Here is a 20341-nt window from a genome sequence, read left to right as displayed (position 1 = left end):
CACTCACAGTCCCTTTACATCACATGGTCTTTCACCCAGTTTTCTGATTGGCAAATACACAGAAATCCATGCTAAAGTGGAGAGAGATACATACCTTCCTTGTTTCATGAGGGTAGCTTTTCTTTACTTCAAGCAGTAAAACACATATCCCATACCTTTAGTGGACCTCATATGGCTCTGTGGTTTTGTAGTTAATGAGAACTCCTCTAGGACTTTGTAGTAGATTGACTATAAGGCCAATTGTTCTGAATTTTTTATTTTCCTTCATTAGGTATTTTTGTTGACCAATTAGGGGAGATCATTAGGGCTGCTATAGGAGATTTCATTTTTCAAAAGGATCCTGTCTATTTTAACTTTTATCTGATTCTTAGATGAGGTCTTCCTAAAAGTTCTCCAGGCTGTCATTCAATGGAATCTTTTCACAGATGAGTACGGTATTCACTGACAAAATTGGCAAGATAAATAAAGAGGGAGGGAGGGAGGGGGAGGGGAAGAGAGAGAAGGAGAGAGAGAGAAAATGAATGAAACCTGTTTTGGATTTTATTAGCTTTAGTAGCATAACTTGTGACCAACTAGTTTTGGCTGACACATAAGTGAAACGAACTGAAACACTGAAGGTTTAAAATCATCCTGCTTATTTTTTTATATTGCAGGAGAAAATAAGGACAGTTGAGGAAAATGTTATTCTGTTAAACATAGTACTAGAGAGTGACCTAAGAGTTCTAATCTTTCTTCACCACCTTCAGCAAACAATCCTCCAGTCCACGTTCTGGGTATAATAGTGGCATTTTTGCTTCTGACTAGTTCTCAAGAATAGTGATAAGCATCAGCCTGCTAGGTAGGAACTTCTGTGATTTGTTCTCTTTTCTGTTTATTCCTCCTCATCACTTTACTATCATATCTTCAGTATGGATTCATAATATTTAAAGGGACGTTTACCCCAGCAACTTATAATTTAATCTTCACCATTAGATTCACAGTCTTAATATTTATCTTCTCATCTACTGATACCTCAGTCTATTTCAACAGGCATGTGTATCATTTGTTTATGATGCTCTTCCCCACAATAAACATCACTTACTTTTTGTTCTTAAAATCATCTTAAAATCATCTTCCTTCTGCTATAGGCAGAAGGAAGTTTATACTTTTGAATGAATAGTTTGCTCCAGTTTTCAACCTCTGTCATAGAGTTGCATAATTCAAAGTCTAATATTCACCTTCACTTTTGTTTGGCAAATATTTGGGACTTTTTAATGTTTTTTCCTGCTTTTAGAAATATATATTCCTTATTTACGAATTGTAGACTATCATATAATGATAGTATGCAGAAGAATAGGGCTTAGAATACTTTTCTTGCTTTGTATAACCTTAGGCAAGTCATTTATTTTTCTTCAGAATCATCTGTTAAATAGCATAATGGTGTTAGCCCTCTTACCTAGCAGTGTTGCTATCAGGGCCAAATGAGGTAGTTCAGGATTTTCAGTTCTGGCTGCATCTTGTCAATTGTGGACCTTTAAAAATATAATTTTATTTTACCAGAAAGTTTAATTTGTCCAGGGTGGCGTCTAGACATTAGTTAACTGTGTAGTGCAGTCAGATTTGATAACCACTGAGGTGAAGTATGTGGAAGCATTTAGAGATATGTTATTAGTATTAATAAAAGATTTGACACAGGACCATGTTGTCACATTGTTATACAGAATGGAAATAGCTTATGTTAGAATTTAAACTTCCTACTTTAGCATGATTTTATATAGAGGTAACTTCAGTAAGTTGACCACTTGTGATTTCCTCTTCCATTAAGATTCAGATAATGCAGTACCTTATTTTTATCTAATTTTCTTGGAATTTGGGGAATCAATCAAGTTAAATGTCCGTTGGGTAGAGTAAAATCTGAATGCAATGCTTTTCTTTCCTGCTTCTTAAGCACTATTTTATAAGAAGATTATTGCATCCTTTGCTTATATATTTATATAAAAGTAATGATTTGATGCCCTCTAAATGATAAGAAACAAGATCGTGGTGGGCATACATGTATTGCCAGACTACATGTTACAGACTACCTCAGGGTAAATCAAATGCCTTTTGTGTTACATTGTACCGTTTGCTATTATTGGAATCCAAATAACATACTTGGCACAAGGATATAAAAGCAGTAGTCACAAAGTGAATGGAGTATCCTAAAGGTTTTATCTTTTAGTGAATAGAGTTATCTTCAAAAATTATAACATGAGTAAAATTTCCTCTTTGAACTTGCAATAATGAACCACTCACAACTTACCAAAGATTAAAACAAAAGGAAATCGAAAGCCTGAATAGTTTTATATCTATTTAAGAAATTGAATTCATAATTAAAAACTTATCATAAAGAAGCCATTAGACCCAGACACCTTCACTATTGAATTCTTACAAAATTTAAAAAAAGAAATAATACCACTTTGTTAGAAATCAGAAAAACAGGGAGGACATCCAAAGTGCTGGGAAATAGTTCTAAGTGGCCCTAATAATAGTAATAATAGTGGCCCTAATAATAGTTCCAAATGTTTGAGAGCTACTAGAATTCTTATGTTCTGCGAGTGAGAGAGTAAATTGATCAAAACCACCTTTCGAAATAGTTTGGCTGTCTATTAATTGTGAATAGATGCATAACCTGTGACTCATCAATTCCATTTCTAGTTAATATATCCTTCATAAATGTGTATATAAGTGCATCAAAATATTTGTGAAGTGTGTTCATTGTAGCATTATTATAATATCCCCAATATAGAAAGAATGATCAGTGGAAGATGGATACATAAATTTTATACATTGAAATACTACACAGCAATGAAAATAGTCGGCAACTACTACATACAACAGTATGGATAATTCTCCCAAAGAAAATATTGAGTGAAAGAAGTCAGTGAAATAGCTTATGGTTTAATTTATATAAAATTCAAACACCAGTACACCTTATCTATGGTGATAGATTTCAGAGTAGTTTGTGACTGGGAAGGGAAACATAGGAGCTTCTTGGGTTCTTTTTCTTGATCCAGGTGGTGGTTGCAGGGGTATAGTCATGTCATAAAAGTGTGCCAAGCTGTAAATTTATAGTTTTTACTCTTTACAGTATGTATATTATGCAGAGTTTTTTTTTTTTTTTTAAGTAAACCACTCAGATAAGAGATTAAGCATGAATAAAGTTGACTAGAATGACTTTAAAGGAGGCACTGATAGGTAGAAACTTAAATCAGACATTTATACACTCTCAATAGATTAAGCATAAGATTGTAAATGAAATGTGGTTCATTTCATCTCATACCACAGTGATTAATCTTCATGGTTGAGACATATATATATATATATATATATATATATATATATATGAAACTATATAAAATATATTAAAGGGAACTCTATCCATAGGATACTTTTAAAAGCTTAATTGCAGTGGAGTACTCTCATCCTGATAAAATTGTTTTCATTGGATATTTTTAGAGATCCACAAGGGCTTTAGATTATTAAATGCTCTTTTACTTTTTATTTTTTTGAAATTATGTGTTCTCGCTGACTCAGCAGCCTTCATTGTTAATGTCATGGTGAACTGATGGATCTATTAACTTTTAGGTGCAGGTGTTTGGACTGTATTCTGGAGAAGAATTTCATGAGACTTTTGACTGTCCCATTAAAGTAAGTAAGTTTTGATTTTTCTAAGGGTTTTCTCAGTGAAGGCCAAAGATTACAATACTTTGAGCACGACGTACAAAATACCATTCGATGCTATAAAGGAGCACAGAATGCATATTTTGTGATTGTGATCTCAGTCTGTCCTCAGGAATCTTCTCATAATAGGTGAGGTGATATACACTCCCTCTCTCCCTCCACCCCCCTCAATCTGTGATTAAAGACAAGTTGGTAAAAACAATATTAAGGAATCCAAGGCTGAGAGAAGTTACTTTTAGCTGTTCTTGTTAATGATGGCTTCATAGATGGAGTGATATTGACTAGGCTTTAATAAATCGACAGGGCAGATAGAGAAGCTGGCTTTCCATGTGAAAGAACAATATAATAGAAATGGAGAGGCTAGAAAGTTCAAATTGTGTTCAGGAAGTGGCAAATAGTCTAGTTTAGATGGTGCATAAAATACTGACTTTGCAAAATTGCTGTATGGGCAGATTGGGGCTAGCTTTAGATTCAGGCTAAGGAATTTGGACTCCATCTAGTAGATAAGGAGAAATTATTGAATGTTTAAGAGCAAAGAAGTGACATAAACTGAGCTAAGCTTAAGGAAAAATCATATGGTGACTGTATACAGTATAGATTCAGAGGCTGATAACCACAAGGCAGGAGGACCAGTTTTAGATAACAGTTATAGTAGTTAAAGTGATTATTATAGTTGTTAAAGGAAGAAGTCATTTATTTCTTTCACTTGTTTATTTTAACATTTATGGATTGACAGTTAAAGGAGATAGGATCAGATAGTGTTTTAGAAAGCCAAATCTGCCAGAATAGAACGTGATTTAAGGAGAAGTGATTGGGATCAGAGACAATTTAGAAGGCAGGGCATTGCAGGATCTTAGTAAAAAGAGCAATAGTGAGTACAGGCATAGCTCAGAGATATTGAGGGTTTGGTTCCAGACCACCACTATAAAGCAAATATTACAAAGCAAGTCATAACTTTTCGTTGACGAAGGGTCTTGCCTTCAGTGTGTAAACAATGCAACACCTGGGAAACACAATAAAGTGAAGCCCAGTAAAACGAGGTATGCCTGTATTCAAGATAGAGTAGAAGAAATGAATTTGGAAAGCCTTTGGGCAGTAGACTTAACAAGCCTCAGTGATGGGTTTGATGATGATGATGATGATGATGATGATGGTGAAAAATGAAGGAGCCGAGGGTAAATCTAGGTTCTTGCTTTGGCATTAATGTGTGGGAATACCATCTTGCAATAAGGGATGATTTGAGTAAATAAATAAAAGTATACATATATATATATAGTTGATAAGAAAATAGAGCTGAGAGAGGTTGAAAGATTTCAGGAAAATTAAAAATGCAAAATGGAATAAAACTACTCCGAAAAGCAAAACTGATGCTGGAAGAAAAGCAAATTAGTTTAGATAACTGTAGTATATCGGTAGAAATGTTATGGAGGTTTTGGAAATGTGAGTGTAGAGCTTAGGATGGAAATCGGCCCTAAAAGCGCAAAATTGATAACCACAGTTGAGTATGATGAAGCCATTTTTAAAGATATTATCAGGTTAAATGTTAGAGTGAGAAGAGAAGAAAGCTGATGGTGCAATTCTGGAACACTCTAAAGATTCAGGCAGTGGGGCAGGATGCTGGAGGAGGGGACCAGCAAGGGATCTAAGAAGAATCGGAGAGAGGGAGCAGAGGTGATCAGAAGAGTGGTGTCAGGAAGCCAAAGGAGAGAGGGATTCCAGAAGGAAGGAGTGGGCAGCGATGTGGAAGGCAGTGTGGAGAAATAAAACAGGACACTTTATTTGGTAATCATGAAGTCACCGGAAGCCTTAGTGAGGATAGTTTCATGAGCAGGAGGATCACCATATATTAAGAAATAAACTGGAGAAAAGAAGTAGAAACAACTAGTATAGACTCTTTTCTCAAGAAATTTGATAACGAAGAAGAGAAGTCATCAAAGTAGATAGAGGGGCAAGTGCCCAGGGCTGATTTCTGTAGATCATGTTTTGGCAGTTGGTAAAAATCAGTAGAGGAGGAAGATTGAAAACAAAAGGACTGCTTAGTGGCACAGCACTAAAGAATGGCATCAACCATGTAGGGAGGGAGCTTAGCCTTGGAAGAGAGTCCTGCAGGCTCTGCGATGAGACAGGCACGAAGGAGGTGAGGAAAGCCCAACTATTGCTAAGTCAGGTAGTGAAGGAGCAACAGTTAAGGGCTATGACCCTGATGGCCTTGTTTTCTTAGAGCTGAAGGGGATAAAGGGGTAAGTTGCTAACTAGAGCTATATATTATAAGAGAGCTAACAGGGCTCTTATGAGAGATTTTAAGAATGTGTAACAACAGACTGCGTAAGTGATTTGTTTGGTATCTAGGGTGGATTAAGAGAGTGTTGAAGAAGGGCCGCTAATCGGGAGGCAGGACTGGTTAGAGAAATGAGGAGTCATGCCACAAGCCCTAAAAATGACAGTGTAGGAAGAGGAATCTATTCCATTGGAGGATGAAAATGTATTAATAAGAATAAAATGTATTTAGTTGAAAGTTTACAAAAGTATAATTGAATGGATTTTATTAATACCTAGAATTATTCTATATGTTAGGGAAAAAACCAAAATGGATTAGTTGGTGAGTACATGGGTTTGGGGATCAAAAGATCAGGAGGCGGAATGTATTCAGGCATACAGCCACAGGAGGGGTCAGTGATGAGGGGTGGAGCAGCCTTGGGAGAAACCTGTGAAGGGGCTGGGAAGAGATTGGGTGAGCGGAAAGCGAGTAAAGGATCAGGCGCACAGGAGCTGAGGCTGGCGGTAACAGGGAATGTCTTTTTTAGTTAGCTCCATAACTCTTGGGTCCTGCAGCTCTTTGGTGTAACTACACTAAATATCTGTGAGGCTGCATCGCCCCATTTGTTTTTCCTGGCAACCTCAACCATTAGAAGCCAATCTAAAGCTGTACACTGTATAGCTGGACAAGGACATAGTTAAATTCTTTCTCTGGGATCCTTCTCTGAATTGTATTCAGTTGCAAACATTTGTGACATCTTGCTCCCTTGATTGACCTGCCTTGATTGACCTACCTTGCTGTCTCTAAGGAGGGAGTACCTACTCAGAGGGTCCTCACTCAGCCAGAAATTAGAATTAATTCACTCTCATGTTTTAGCTTTGACCTGGCTTCATAGAAGGAATCGTCACACAAGAGCAAGACTCAGACATCCTTAATTGTTGCGAAATATTACCTGCAACAATTACTTCCTAACCATGTATAAGGTTAATTTTTAGATCATGCTGCCTGTAATGTATAAAGGGTTTTTATTCTGTGCTGTAACTGTGACTCCTAAACCAGTGTTGGGTCCTTGTTCCTCTGTAGATCGTTGCTGTGCATCCGCATTTTCTGAGATCCAGCTGCAAGCAGTTTGTTACTGGAGGGAAAAAGGTAAATGTTGCGTGTCTGCCATCACATGTGGTCTTTGAGGGGGATTCTGTTTGCTCTTTAATTTATCCTGAATATTTTTAATGTCTGACTATTCACTTGGAGAAATTTTAAGAACCATGTAAGGAAATCATAAGACTATCAGCTTGGGGGAGGTGTGGTCTCAGTGTTTCTCACTGACATTTCTTTGAAGTAGCTTTAGGGCAAGAAAAAGATGTATCCCCAGTCTGGAGTCTGGACAAGTTTTAAGGGTTAGGAAGAACAGAGTGGCATGTGGTAGTGCTAGTGGGGCAAGTTTTGATTGGAAGATTTTGAAACTTGGCCAGTAATGTAAAGGGTTGAGGAGCAAGAGGAAGCACAAAGGAATTTAAACCTGACAGAGTTTGATTGGTCAGTTCTGTATTTGTTCATATTTGGTCTAGGCATCAGATCTTTCTTATTGAAGGAGGACCCTTTGCTTCATAAAGGGCTCTGGTGGTCACTCTTCTATATGAGTTCCATAGACTGAAGCGTCTTGGTTCTGGCGTCATCTTGAGGATGGGGTGGCATATGTGTAGTGCTATCTCTAAAATAACTCAAGGATTGTATTAATCACCAATTTGCTTGAAGGAAGCAGTACTAGTATGCAGTTTCAATAGGACAGAAAAGCATACTCGTCATTACCTTACCCAGCATTTCTCAAGCACTGGTTTTAGTTTATGGTGGAGGGGCAGATCCTGTAGATCCTGATTCCCTTCCATGGCATGAGCCAAGATTGCACCAGCGCATTGTTATCCTTAGGCTCTAGCCTCATTAGCCTCACATAAAAATATCTGTGGGATTAATCAATGGGAATTGCAGATTTAATCTAACGCTGTCTCTTAGATCTGCAGCTAATTTACCCCTGGAAAAAAAATAAATAACTGTCTCACTTGTGTTTGTTGACCTCGTGAAGATTAGCTTTAACATTCCTCTTACATTCCTCTTGTTAAAGTATTTCTTTACTAAACACTTTTCTAGTAGGACATGTTATATGAGATATAGCATAAACTCATTTAGCTCTACTTTAAACTTATACATTTTTAATTTAAAAGTCAGTAGACATAAAGAATGCTGAGCCAATGATTTTTTTTGTTGTTTTGTTTTTTAAGTGGCTTTAAAAAATAAACTTTTATTACCTCTTAAAAATTCAAAATTTGAGTATTAAAGCATGGCTTACTTGTGTGGTTCTGGCTCTAAACCTTTCTTCAGATTTCAGTCTAGATTTTAGCCAGGGCGACAGTTATCTGAAGGCATGACTGGAGCTGGAGAATCTCCTTCTAAGATGTCTTCTTAATAATAGTCCCTCATAAAATATTAATAACTTAAAATATTTATAAATCACTGTGGTTTCAGTAATTCTTTAGTGCGGGATGCAGTTTTGAATCCAGCTTCCAATTTTAGGAGTTAGAGATTTTATAGTTGTGCCCTATTTCTTGAAGGTATTGGTATGAAAGAACATATTAGAGATAATATCAGTGGTGATGTCCAAGTGGTAAGACTCACACTCTGAAAGTAGGATTTCTCTCTGTCAGTTGTGTTCTTAATAATCAGCTTATTTGTGGAGTTTAATGATTGTTTTTATACTGTGAGGTATACCTATAGTCTCATCAAGTCTGCCACAAGAGTTTTGCTATATGAATGTCTTGTCAACCTGCAGGATACCAGGGATAATTGTGCCAATAACATATTCTTCATCTTCTGCTGAGCATTTGATATCATTTGTGGACATCTTGTAGGAAGGACAGTGTGAATGCAGCTGGGCCAGAGCTCATTGAATAGATACCTGAACATTGTGTGAACAAAAAAGTAGCCTATCACCCAAGTGCAGATGAGGTAATGTGGGAAGAAATTGGAATTTATATAAAGATATACATTGTGATCAGCAGTAAAATGGATAGAACACTGAATGGCAAGAAAATCATGTATTTGGTTCATCTTTTTGGTTATCATTGACTACAAGTTTTTCTATGTTCAGTGCTCTTTGAGAGAGCATTCTGATTTACTCCTTTTTTCTTGTCGAGTTCTCCAGATACACATCTGTAGATATTTTCCAAGCACAAAAAGAATTATATGTCTATAAAATAAAAATAGTTCCAACCATCTGGTAAAAAACTTTTAAAAAATGATATTAAGTAGAATTTCAGGATTAAAATAATTTAAAAGAGAAAACATGTTTAGTATATTGTATAAAGGGCTTAGTATATTGGTTTTGATAAAAGTATATGTGTGCTATTTTGAAGCACATGTGTAATCACTTCAAAATAGCACATGTCAATGTGATTACACATGTCAATGTAAGCAATGTTAAGGCATCTCTTATATTTTTTAGTAGCTTTGTTGGTATATAATTTGCATACCATAAAGTTCACCAGTTTAAAGTGTACAGTTCAAGGGTTTTTAGTATATTTACAGAGTTATGCATAATCACCATAATCTAATTTTAGAGCATTTTCGTCATCCCAGTAAAGAAGCCTGATACCCATTAGCATCAGTCCCTATCCTCCTTCCTTCCCTTCCCAGTCTAGCAACCACTAATCTACTGCATTTCTCTATAAATTTGCCATTCTGAATATTTCATATAAATTCTGGATATTTTGTGTAAATCAACTTATACAATAATACATGGCCTTCTTGTGTGGCTTCTTTCATTAGTTTTCATAATACATCCATATTGTAGCCTATATCAGTACTTCGTTCCTTTTTATGGCCAAATCATATGTCATTGTACTGATATATCATATTTTATTTAGTCATTTATCAGTTGATGGACATTTGAGTTGTTTCCACCTTTTTACTTTTATGAATAATACTGCTATGAATATTCATGTACAGCTTTTTGCGTGGTCATGTATTTTCATTCGTGGGTATGGAACTGTTGTATCATATGGTAACTCTATGCCGAACACTTTGAAGAATTGTCAAACTGTTTTCCAAAATGACTACACTATTTTGCATTCTCACTAGCAGTGTGTGAGGGTTAATCCTCTACATTCTCACCAACACTCATTTTTATCTGTCCTTGATTATAGCCACCTGGTAGGTGTAAAGTGGTATGTCGTTTTGATTTCAATTTTTTAAATGACTAATGTTATTGAGCTTCTTTTTATGTGCTTATTGGCCATTTGCATATCTTCTTTGGAGAAATGTCTGTTTGAATTCTTCGCCTATTTTTGGATTGAGCTATTTGTCTTTTTATTTTATGGTTGTAAATTTTTAAAATATATTTTGGATGCATGTCCCTTATTTATATGTGATTTGCAAACATTTTCTCTCAATCTGAGTTGTCAATTGATAGTGTCATTTGAACTACAAAAGTTTTTAATTTTGATGAAGTCCCATTTAATATCTTTTTCTTTTGACACTTGTGATTTTGGTGTTCTATTTAAGAAATCATTGCCTAATCCAAGGTCATGAAGATTTATGCCTGTGTATTCCTTCCAAGAGTTTTAGAAGGCAAATTATTTCAAGCATTTTGATTTGGCATTCTTTCCCTTTAAAAAGCCATGATAATTTCTCCTACTTATGTTAGAGGCTTAAGAAATATTGGTATGTAAATATGTCCCCTGTTCAGGGACTTGAAACATACAGATTATTGACTGGTTACTTTGGATTCTGTAAGTTTATTATGTAAATATGTATTTAGTTAGTAGTAAAAAGGAGTATTTATTCAATAAACTATAGTGACCTCTTCAATACAGTTAAATAAATAGAGATTTTCAAAATGTGCACCAGCTTAATGTGGTGTACAGAAATCTCCAGAGAGTTCTTCCTCTGTTATGTACATGGTCTGCATTTTTAAAGATCACTTAAGCTGTAGAGTATTGGCATTAGTGTGTTTTGTTTATTGTAAAATAGATTTATTTAATTGAAGATATTTCAGGAAATATTTTTGATTTGGAATGTATTATTGATTTTAAAAACTAAAAAAAGGGCTTTTAGGTGACATTAAGAAAGGAGTACTATTGCGAAATGATTATTTTTTTTCTTGAAGTGTTAGGTGCTTTTAAAGAGGAGCTGCTTATTTATTTATTTATTTATTTTTTTGCAACTGAGTTGCAGCATTTTGGACCTTTGAAAAATGAGAAAAACAAAGATTATGTTGGCCCAATCAAAACTCTGATGATTGCAACTGCAGTTTTCAGCTAGTACGATAAACTAAGCAGAACAAGTTTGAAGAGTCCAACGTTTAGCAAATGGTGATACCCTTGCAGCAATCGTATATTGCAGATACCAAGACCTCTCTGTTTAGAGCAGATGGCACATCATAGGAGGAAAAGAAAATAAAGACAAATATCATGTAACTGAGAGGTTATGACCTTCTGCCTTTAAGAAATAATTTAATCTTCAAAAAAAATTGGAGCAAAGACTAGACAGATGAAGATATAATGTGAAGTACAGGCATTCTTAATCTTCCCTAGACTGACAGCTAAATGAATCTTGGAATTATATGCCAACTTCTGTAAACAATGGTGAACATGGCACGGAGACTAGAGAAGTGATAGGAATAATAGAACGAGATATTCATGATGTTATTTCTTAAGAATATTTGAAAGAGATGTCTATTTTAATATTTTAGTTTTGATTTTATTAAAATTTTAAATTCTTTAAAAACAGTTTAAAAAGTAATTAGAACATACAATTCAGAATAGCCTTGTAAAACAGCAGTGCAGCAGAAAAAGCCTGAAACTACAGTTTGACACATTTGTTGATATTTCCTTTAAAGGTTCTAGCTTCTTTGGTCTTCAGAGATAACTTTTTATCCACCAGGGACTAGGAAGAAGAGGCTTTAATTCTGTCTGGTATAAACTTTTATTTTAGGCTTTCAAGGTAACTCGTTAGTAGTTAAATGCAATAGCTAAATTTATGGACTCCCCTGCTTAACACATGAGCATATGTAAAGCTTATTCTAAATTCTGTTTTGTTTGCATGTCAGAAAAAAAAAGGAAAAGAGAAAGCACACTTCTTAAAAGTGCCATTGGAGAGAGCTTTGAAACACATGTACCAATGGATTTTTCTTTTTTTTTTTTTTGCTACCTTGTGTAGCAAGAATTCTAATACATGAGCATAGCAATGAGGTTTCTGTTTTAGAAATAAGTCTGCCAGGTAGATCCTGTCTGTATTTTTTTTTTAATTGCTCAGCTTTCTCTCAGCAGGTACACTTTAGTTTCCTATGACCTTTACCTTTGAACTCTGAAATACATTTCATAATAACTGGTTCTACTATTTTGACAAATTATTAAATTGTTGCAGTGCTGTTTGCAGCAGAGTTCATTTTCAGAAATCAGATAGTCAGCTGTTTGGCATTGAGGTGGGATAAAATGAGGGGACCTGGCCACAGAGACAGGTTGCTTTGTAAGCTAGAAAATGTCACTCAACGAACAAAGAAAGGATCTGTGCGAATAAAATGAGGAAAAGCTTCTCACTGTTCAGGGCCGAAAGCTTGTGGTGGATTTTACCAGAAAGAGGTGGTAGCATCAACTAGCTTCTCTAAGTTTCCAGTGGTTATTTGCAACAACAAATTGCATTTAGATCTTTTTTGGAAGAAGATTCAGTAGAGCAGCTTTTCGTAATAATGCGAATCTTTTTAGACTGCAGTGAGCCGCTGTGACCACTAAACATAGAAATGTAGAGGTGCTTCCTTATACATTTGCTTATCTTCTGGTCAGATTGGAACTGGGGTTCTTGGGGTCAAAAGGGACTTGACATCAATTATCCCTTTCAGTCTGCTGTCCAGTGGATCTCTAATATGATATTTCTACAAGTGAGGTCAGTTGCTTGATCTTAGGCAGCCTTCTACATGCAGACTTTTCTCACACATTGCTCTACAGACAACCACCAATTTTATGTCCTAGTGGTTATATGTTGAACCATTGTAAATAAATACCCTAATTTCTTCTAGGTACTGTATTATAAATTGGTTCCATTTCAAAAACTTCATTTCATGCTATAAATATACCAAAATTGATTAAAACCCACCAATTAATAGAAAGTAAAACACAAATGCAACCTTCACAGTCATTTTTTAGGTATGTAGAACTAAGTTGTAAAAAAGCTAGACTGTAAAAGTGTATTTAGGTGGGTTATGTATGTGCTGAATGGGCTGAAGCTAAAAATAGAAATCCAGTGCTTAAAATAGAAATCATTCTTAGGCTCAAAAATAGGCATTCTTCATTGCTTTCAAAATTAAGTTTATTTGTCTCAAATATTAATTACTTTTTTCGTGTCAATATTTTGAACTCCCACAGTCTTTGAGATGGATCCATTGCAACTTCATTTTCTTCAGTGCTACCGTTGTTTCATATTCAGCAAAAGCCTTTTGAGAAAATAGAATCCTTTTTTCTTTAATGAGTTCAGCTAACTTTTCCATATGTAATGTTTCCAAATGGATTGCAGCTTCTCCCTGAATTACGATGTTGAACCTTCTATCTTTCTAGAGAAATCAAACCCTCTGCTCCTTGCTGAAAATATCTTTCTTCGCATATTGAGAGTGCTGTGATTGTCTTTAAGAATTTTGAATAGTTAATGACCGTGCAAGAATCATCGCTTAGTTGAGAATGCTTATCGTGTTTTCTTGGATTTAAAGCAGTTGACCGTCATTAATACTGGAAGGTTTTTTTTTTTTTTAAAGATAAGGCTATACATATAAAGCAGGGGTTCACAATTTTAGCCATTGTACATTGGTGTCACCATCACAAACTAAGTCACAGTCATTTCACTGGAATTTTGGCATCTTGAAGACAACTTTGTGTCAGGGTCTATGTTGGGTGTTGTGAATACATAGCATCTGAGTTTCAGGAATGGCAGTACCTTTCCAAAAACAAGATAGGTAGTATGCTGTTGGCAGAAAGCAGTTAGTCAATAAAACCATTAATCCGAGTGGCGATTTGGTAGGAAAATGAGTATTCCAAGTCTTTTGAGAAGAAAAAACATGTCTGTGTGTGTATGTATCACCATGGGGGTAATTTTGCAATCTTTTGTCATTAAGCATTTTGGATTTTGCTCCCTTTTATCTGTTGCCTTTCAGTTTTCTAATTCAGTTTCAGCCAACATTCCTCTTTGATGTATGTAACAGTGAAAATTGGAGCAAACTAAATGTCTAACAACAGTGAATTAGCTGTGCCTTACCCTGCAGCCAAAGATCACCAGGAACATACTAACCGGGTATGAGGAAGAAGGTGTTGGAAAGAAGTTATTATAGGGTTTGAGCTGGTATGAGGTGATTTGGGAGGGTCTAAGGAAGAAGGGCTGTGCTCTAGATTGGATGCTGTCAGGAAGCAAGAATAATTCTACCGATGAGTATTGTAATAAATTTTATCTAGAAGAGGAAAGATTAAATCGAGGCTATAAACATAATTGGTGATGAAGCAGCAGTCTTTTATTTTAGCCTGGATTGGGGGATGTTTGGTCATTTGTGTGGCTTGGAAATGTTCATGTTTTGTCTGCATTCAGACATGATTATGGAGTGATATATTGTTTTTGTCCTGATCCTTCATGGTTATTAAGCCTATCTGACGTTGGTGTTCTATGAAATTGATTATATGCATCCAGAGAACACCAGGGCCTACCTCTTGAGCGCCAGGCCAGTTCCTGGATGTCACCTTCCCTCTTTCTCATTTGGAACAATTCAGATGCCCAACGTAGCTAGATTGCTTCTGTTGAGGTACTTTACAAAAATATGTGATGGGTCTGATTTTATTTTATATTAATTTTTTGTAGAACTATAATCTGTGTATGTATGTAGCAATATTCATGGAAGATTATACAGCAAAGTATTAACAATATTAATATGTTATTAACAATGTCTGTGCAGTATTAAGAGTGTTCTTTCTGGCCTTCACTGGCTTTTATTTTCTGCATTTTTTTTTTGTAGTAAACATGCATTCCTTTTATAACAATAAAAGGATATATAAAATAATCTTAACTCTTTGGGTCTCTTTTTAACTTACTATTATAAATTATATGAAATCCCCTACATTATTGAAGTCTTTTCTTAACCTAGATATTCTTTAATGGTTACATAATATTCCATCCTATGGGTCTATTTAATTTTCTTAACCCTTTCATATTATGGGACCTATGGATTGTATCCAGTGTTTGGTTATCATAAATCATACTGTAAGGAAGCTAGAAATCTTTGGGCATAAACTTTTGTCTGTGGTTCTGAGTGTTTTCCCAGAACCGATTCCTAGGATTGGAATTATTGAGTCAAAGATTATGATTTTGTTTTAGGCTTCTGATACATACTGCCAAGTAAAATTGCATGCCAGAACACGTACCTGTTTCACCACATCTCATTTGCCAGTTTGATATGCAAAGATAATTTATTATTCTATTTCGTAACTTCTTTTAATTATTGATGATTTTGAACATTTTTATTTACTAGCCACTTACATATCTTCCTTTGTGATTTGTCTGATTATATTCTTTGCTTGGGGCAGCTTTTAATATTACCATGGAAGCCAGAATGGTGAAGACTGTCTGTTTGATATTTATTGTCAGTTTGAGTGCAAATTATTGCTGCTTACCGCCTATAGCCTTTTTTATTCGCCTATAGCCTTTTTTCCAATTTTGGTGAAATCTGGAATAATTATTCTTGTTCCCAGGAGGCCTTATATAGGAGTCATAATGAGACTTTAGAGTAGACACTAAAGTGTATAAAAGAGGACAAATATGTGCTACTACACAGATATGCATCTGCCCCAAATCGTTAGTCCTGCCACTTCCACAGAGGCTATCAAGGACAGGCCAGTGCACCCAGTTAAAGGCAGGTTCATTCGACTTGGTTTCTTCTACAGATAGTGTCCTGACCTTTCCCCCGCCCATTTTGCTTTTCTTTAAATTGAGTGAAGTGCTCGTTCAAATACATAAACCTTTGCATGCCATGTGACTTTTTCTGTTATCTAAGGCATAGCAATTTTGTGTTTCTTTTTCATATTCTCACTGTTCAGAGATCTCCCTGCAGTCATCTATGCTTGAGATTATGTGTAGTTAAAATTAGAGATATTTGTCCATCACACAGAACATTAATCAAAGTTTAATTACCCAGTGGATGACTTCTGTGTTTTCTCTCTGCTGCTGAAGCAGTCCAACCTGGAAATGTAGCCCAAGACAGCTGCACACTGACATATTTGAATGACCAGCTCTATTAAGTCTGTGAGATCTTTAATGGAATTTATTTTTTTAGTGGTAAAATTATTTTAAAATACCCCCTTTTACTTCTAAAATCATATTTGCAGTTGTAAATTTGCATATGTAGAAATTGCAGATTTCTAGTTTAAATAGAAGCCTACCTTGCATGCTGGCCTCATTTGATTCCTAAACTCATGGAGGTGGAACGGTAGATACATAGATTCATATCTATCTGTCATCACTAGTTTTTAATATGAAGGAAACTATTCCTAAGTGGCAGCTCTAGTGTTTAGCTTCTTTTGTTCACATTGAACTCATAGCTTGGATTTCTTGGTCACTAAATTGACTGTTACCTTATGTTGATAGAGTTTTTTAAATTTCAAAACATTATTTGTCTACATAGTTTTCACAGGATTAATTAACTGCTAGAGGTTGTCCAGAACCTGTGTGGTGTTGGTGCTGTGTTTACTCAAATATTGCTTAGAAGTAAGTGGCCAGTCATCTGATGGTAGCAGTATTCGCCCTGTATTTAATTGCTTTTAAACCTGTTACATTACCTTTAGGAAAAAGACTTTGAGGGATTATAATTTGTCCAGAAAATAACCATTGCATTTAAAGCAAAACCACATTTGGGAAATTCCCTTTTTTTTTTCCTACAGATTTTATGATCTCTCTTGATGGTGTTTGGGAAAACTGTGTGTTTTAAAGTTTGGTACTGAGCCAGAGCCAGAAGCAAGACAAAGGCACTATCTGTTCTCTGGCTTCTTCCAGGTCACTCCTGCCTCCATCAGGATTCAAGCCTTCTGTCTGCTGTCAGCAGCCAGTTACCATCCCAGGTCTTCTCTGTGCTCACTAATTTTTTCTCACTTGCCTTCTTGACTTAAAATTTCATTTCTAATCTTGGGTTTGTGAATCCTGTGACAAGTCCTCTGCATCATTATTCCCTTTGTCTGGTTTTACAGAGAAAAGTCTTATTTGGCATGTCCTAATATGCTGGGTTTTGCTTTTATTTCTCTGTTTCTCTATTACCTTGAGCTCCAGCATCTTCCCTGATTGAGCGTTTTACCTTTTGTGGAGTCTTTTTTTCCTCCAAGTCCCCCGGTCCTTCCTCTAGGAACATATCTGGTGTCTGCGATGTGCTCAGAGCCTTATATTCCAGCCCTGCTCTCTTGTCTGCTACAGAGCAAGCACTGTTGCTAGTGTTTAGGAAGCCTGAAGGAGTCCAGTGATTTATATACTTGAAAGATCACCAGATGATTAAAAAGCGGCCAGTGTTCCCTTTCCTCCATCAGGGAAGATTGTATGATGGGTAATGACGGGTGTTATGCGACCAGAATCGACGGCTTTTATTATATCTCGATATATAAGGGAGATTCTGGGATGTGCATCCTTACCATGTGGTAGTGTAGGAGAGTACTAGATAGATTTATCAGCACAAAACATAGGAGCATAAAATATATTGCTGAAAGTGTGAGGGCTCCTCTATTGAAATATAAGTACCGAGAGTGCTGACTGCCAGAATGTGGATTTATGGGAAATAAAGCCCTAAAATACTTTCTCCAACAACAAAAAAATAGACCTTTTGGAAACAGTTTTTCTTCTCTATGTACTTAGCTCCCATTGAGCTTAAATTGCTCTCAGTATTGTGATAATGACAATTCAATATTACAGGATGTGGAAGATGAACCAAATAAATTAACCAGCTGCTTTTAAGGTAGTTCACTAGATGACTAACCCTCTAAAATGCTTTGTAGAACATTCGTGCTCAGTAGGTCTCTAGGCAGTTTTATGACTAGAAGGAAGAAATGGATTTTATTAAATGTCAGTGAAATACAGGCAGGTAGTTTTGTGGTAGTTAAATTAGCGTAAAATGTTTGTAAGAAAAGCAGGTTATCTTTTCTTAAATCACTGAAGCAGAACTTTCCTTGGCATTCCTGACAGACAATGTATTTCTGCTTGAAATTCCCATAGATAAGGATTAAAAAAGCAAATGGAGAGTGGATTGTCTGGTTCTTCTTTCTCCTGTATGAAACTGTATGTCCTACAAAATATTATAAATCAAATCCTGCATGTACAGCAGACTTGTATTTGGGGAGTTTCAAAGGACAGTAATGGGAATGATGCCATAATTACTAGCTGACATTTAAGTTTTATACTATGTATAGATTGGAAAATAGGACTCATGAGTAAAGAATAAAGTGGAATGGAGAGGGAAGGCAGAAATAAATGTTTCAAGGGCCAGGCAGAGAACTTAGAAGAGAGGAGCAGGCTAGGTGCAAGACAGTTGGGAGACGTGGGCGCTGCAGCGATCCAGAGAGCCTTCTGCAGGTATACACATTTCAAATAAAACTGTTGAGGCCAAATGAGAGGCCACTTGGCATCCTTGAAATAAAGGAACTGCAGTTACCTAAACTGAATAGGGGAAGATTAACCTTAAAAGTAGTTTTCAAATTTTTGACAATCTGTGCACAAATTATGTCCTCTGGCATTGAGCAAAAAAAAATATACCAACATTTCAGGACAGGGGTAAGATGTAGGGTCATTATTAAGTGAGCCCTTTCTCGAAGCAAGAGTGTATGTTAATGATATGAATAGTCACAGAGTACCTTCTTTAAATTTTTGAGATTAGGGCAGATTCTAGTAATGTCTAGAATATGGACGCACTAGACATCACTAACTATAGAATGGCTGAGTAACTGGAGGGTTTTGGGGAATTACATAGTTCCTCCTGTAGCAAACACATTGTATGCATGGACAATGAAGAAAAGAATAGCACTAGTAGACCTAGGAAAACCCGCTCAGTATCTGCTATTTATTATACCTTGTGTATCTAGCAAAGTGTAAGATATGGTCTCTTTTCCCAATGCATTTGCAGTCTGGAAGATGAAAGAAAAATACATGAATCTCAGTTTTGTTATACCCTGATAGAACCAGCATGACCCTAAAAAATATACAGAACCAAGAAATTAGGGGGAAATTATTTGACTTAATGAAAAAATTCTTTAAATGATGATGTTCCTAATCTATAGTAAATAAACATAAAGGTGAAGTGATTGAAACTACTGCTTTTTGAAAAGCATGAGAAAATAACATGAATCATCTCTAAAATTGTAATATGTTAGTTAAAATTTGTTTCATTTACAGAAGATAGTATATTAGCCTCCCCCCCAAACTTTTTTTTTTTGAGTATCCAGTTGCACAGAATGTTGTGTGCCCTCTGTACTATAAAAATATTAAGAGAGAAGCTTCTTTGCGGCTTTGATTCCATATCAGAGCAGGGTACACAAGATTTATTAGAACAGAACTCTGGAAACTTGGACACTATCATGAAATGGACTAAATTCAGGAGAGTTCTCTGCTGCTTTTTTTTCCTGCCCTCTGCTGGAAGTTTTCTTGGTAGCTAGAGCAGGAGACAAAGGGAGGCCAAGGTCCAGCTGGCCTCAGCTTCCTCCCATTACGAAAGCACACCAGCCACAACGGAAAGGTTCGATGGGAGTGAGTTTGGATTTTGGTTGGAATTGAAAGAAGACTTATTAACAATTTTCTAAAGTTAATGTTTTTTAAAAATATCGTTACAGTTTATATGAATTCTAAACATATTCAACATACCTCAAACATTCCTTAAGTTTCAGAGAATTTTTGATATTGTTTTATTGTTTGTTTCAACTATTCCCCTAAATTATCCTGACTGTAAAAATAAGGAATGGATTTTTGTCCCCATATGTATAAACATTATAAAAAGAATTCACATTTCCTGCAGAATAATTATAATATAAAATCTATCACCTGTTTCTAGTACTAATTATTATTACTTTGTGATGTATCTTCAAACCTTTGTATATGGATACACATTCCTATTTTATTTAAAGATCATCATATTTAGTACTGTTTTGCAATCTGCTGTTTTATTTAATATGACCTGGACATCTTTTTATGTTAATAAATATACATATGTAAAATCATTTAAAAATGGATATATATTCTTCATATGTCTAACTCTACCACATTTTATTCAGTCATTCCCCGGTTGTTAGTCTGTTTCTGGCTGTTATAAATAACTTTACATACATCTTTACTCACTTGTCT

The 20341-nt window shown here is 35.6% G+C and overlaps 1 protein-coding gene across 4 annotated transcripts in view; it reads left to right on the top strand.

Annotated features, from left to right (window-relative positions):
• Window positions 1–20341, top strand: part of VPS41 (VPS41, HOPS complex subunit) — a 166988-nt gene that overhangs the window by 71230 nt on the left and 75417 nt on the right. For 3 of the 4 annotated variants that reach the window (XM_011376692.2, XM_011376693.2, XM_011376694.1), the window contains 2 exons: window positions 3607–3669; window positions 7043–7108. The exons of the other annotated variant lie outside the window; for it this stretch is intronic. In XM_011376692.2, coding sequence (XP_011374994.1) covers window positions 3607–3669; window positions 7043–7108 — 129 coding nt within the window. The remainder of the gene's footprint in view (window positions 1–3606; window positions 3670–7042; window positions 7109–20341) is intronic. 4 annotated transcript variants of the gene reach the window in all.

This window comes from Pteropus vampyrus, unplaced genomic scaffold (genome assembly GCF_000151845.1).
Source record: "Pteropus vampyrus isolate Shadow unplaced genomic scaffold, Pvam_2.0 Scaffold302, whole genome shotgun sequence".
NCBI lineage: Eukaryota > Metazoa > Chordata > Mammalia > Chiroptera > Pteropodidae > Pteropus > Pteropus vampyrus.
Note: the sequence above shows the minus strand (reverse complement) of the source record. Positions and strands in the feature narration are given on the sequence as shown.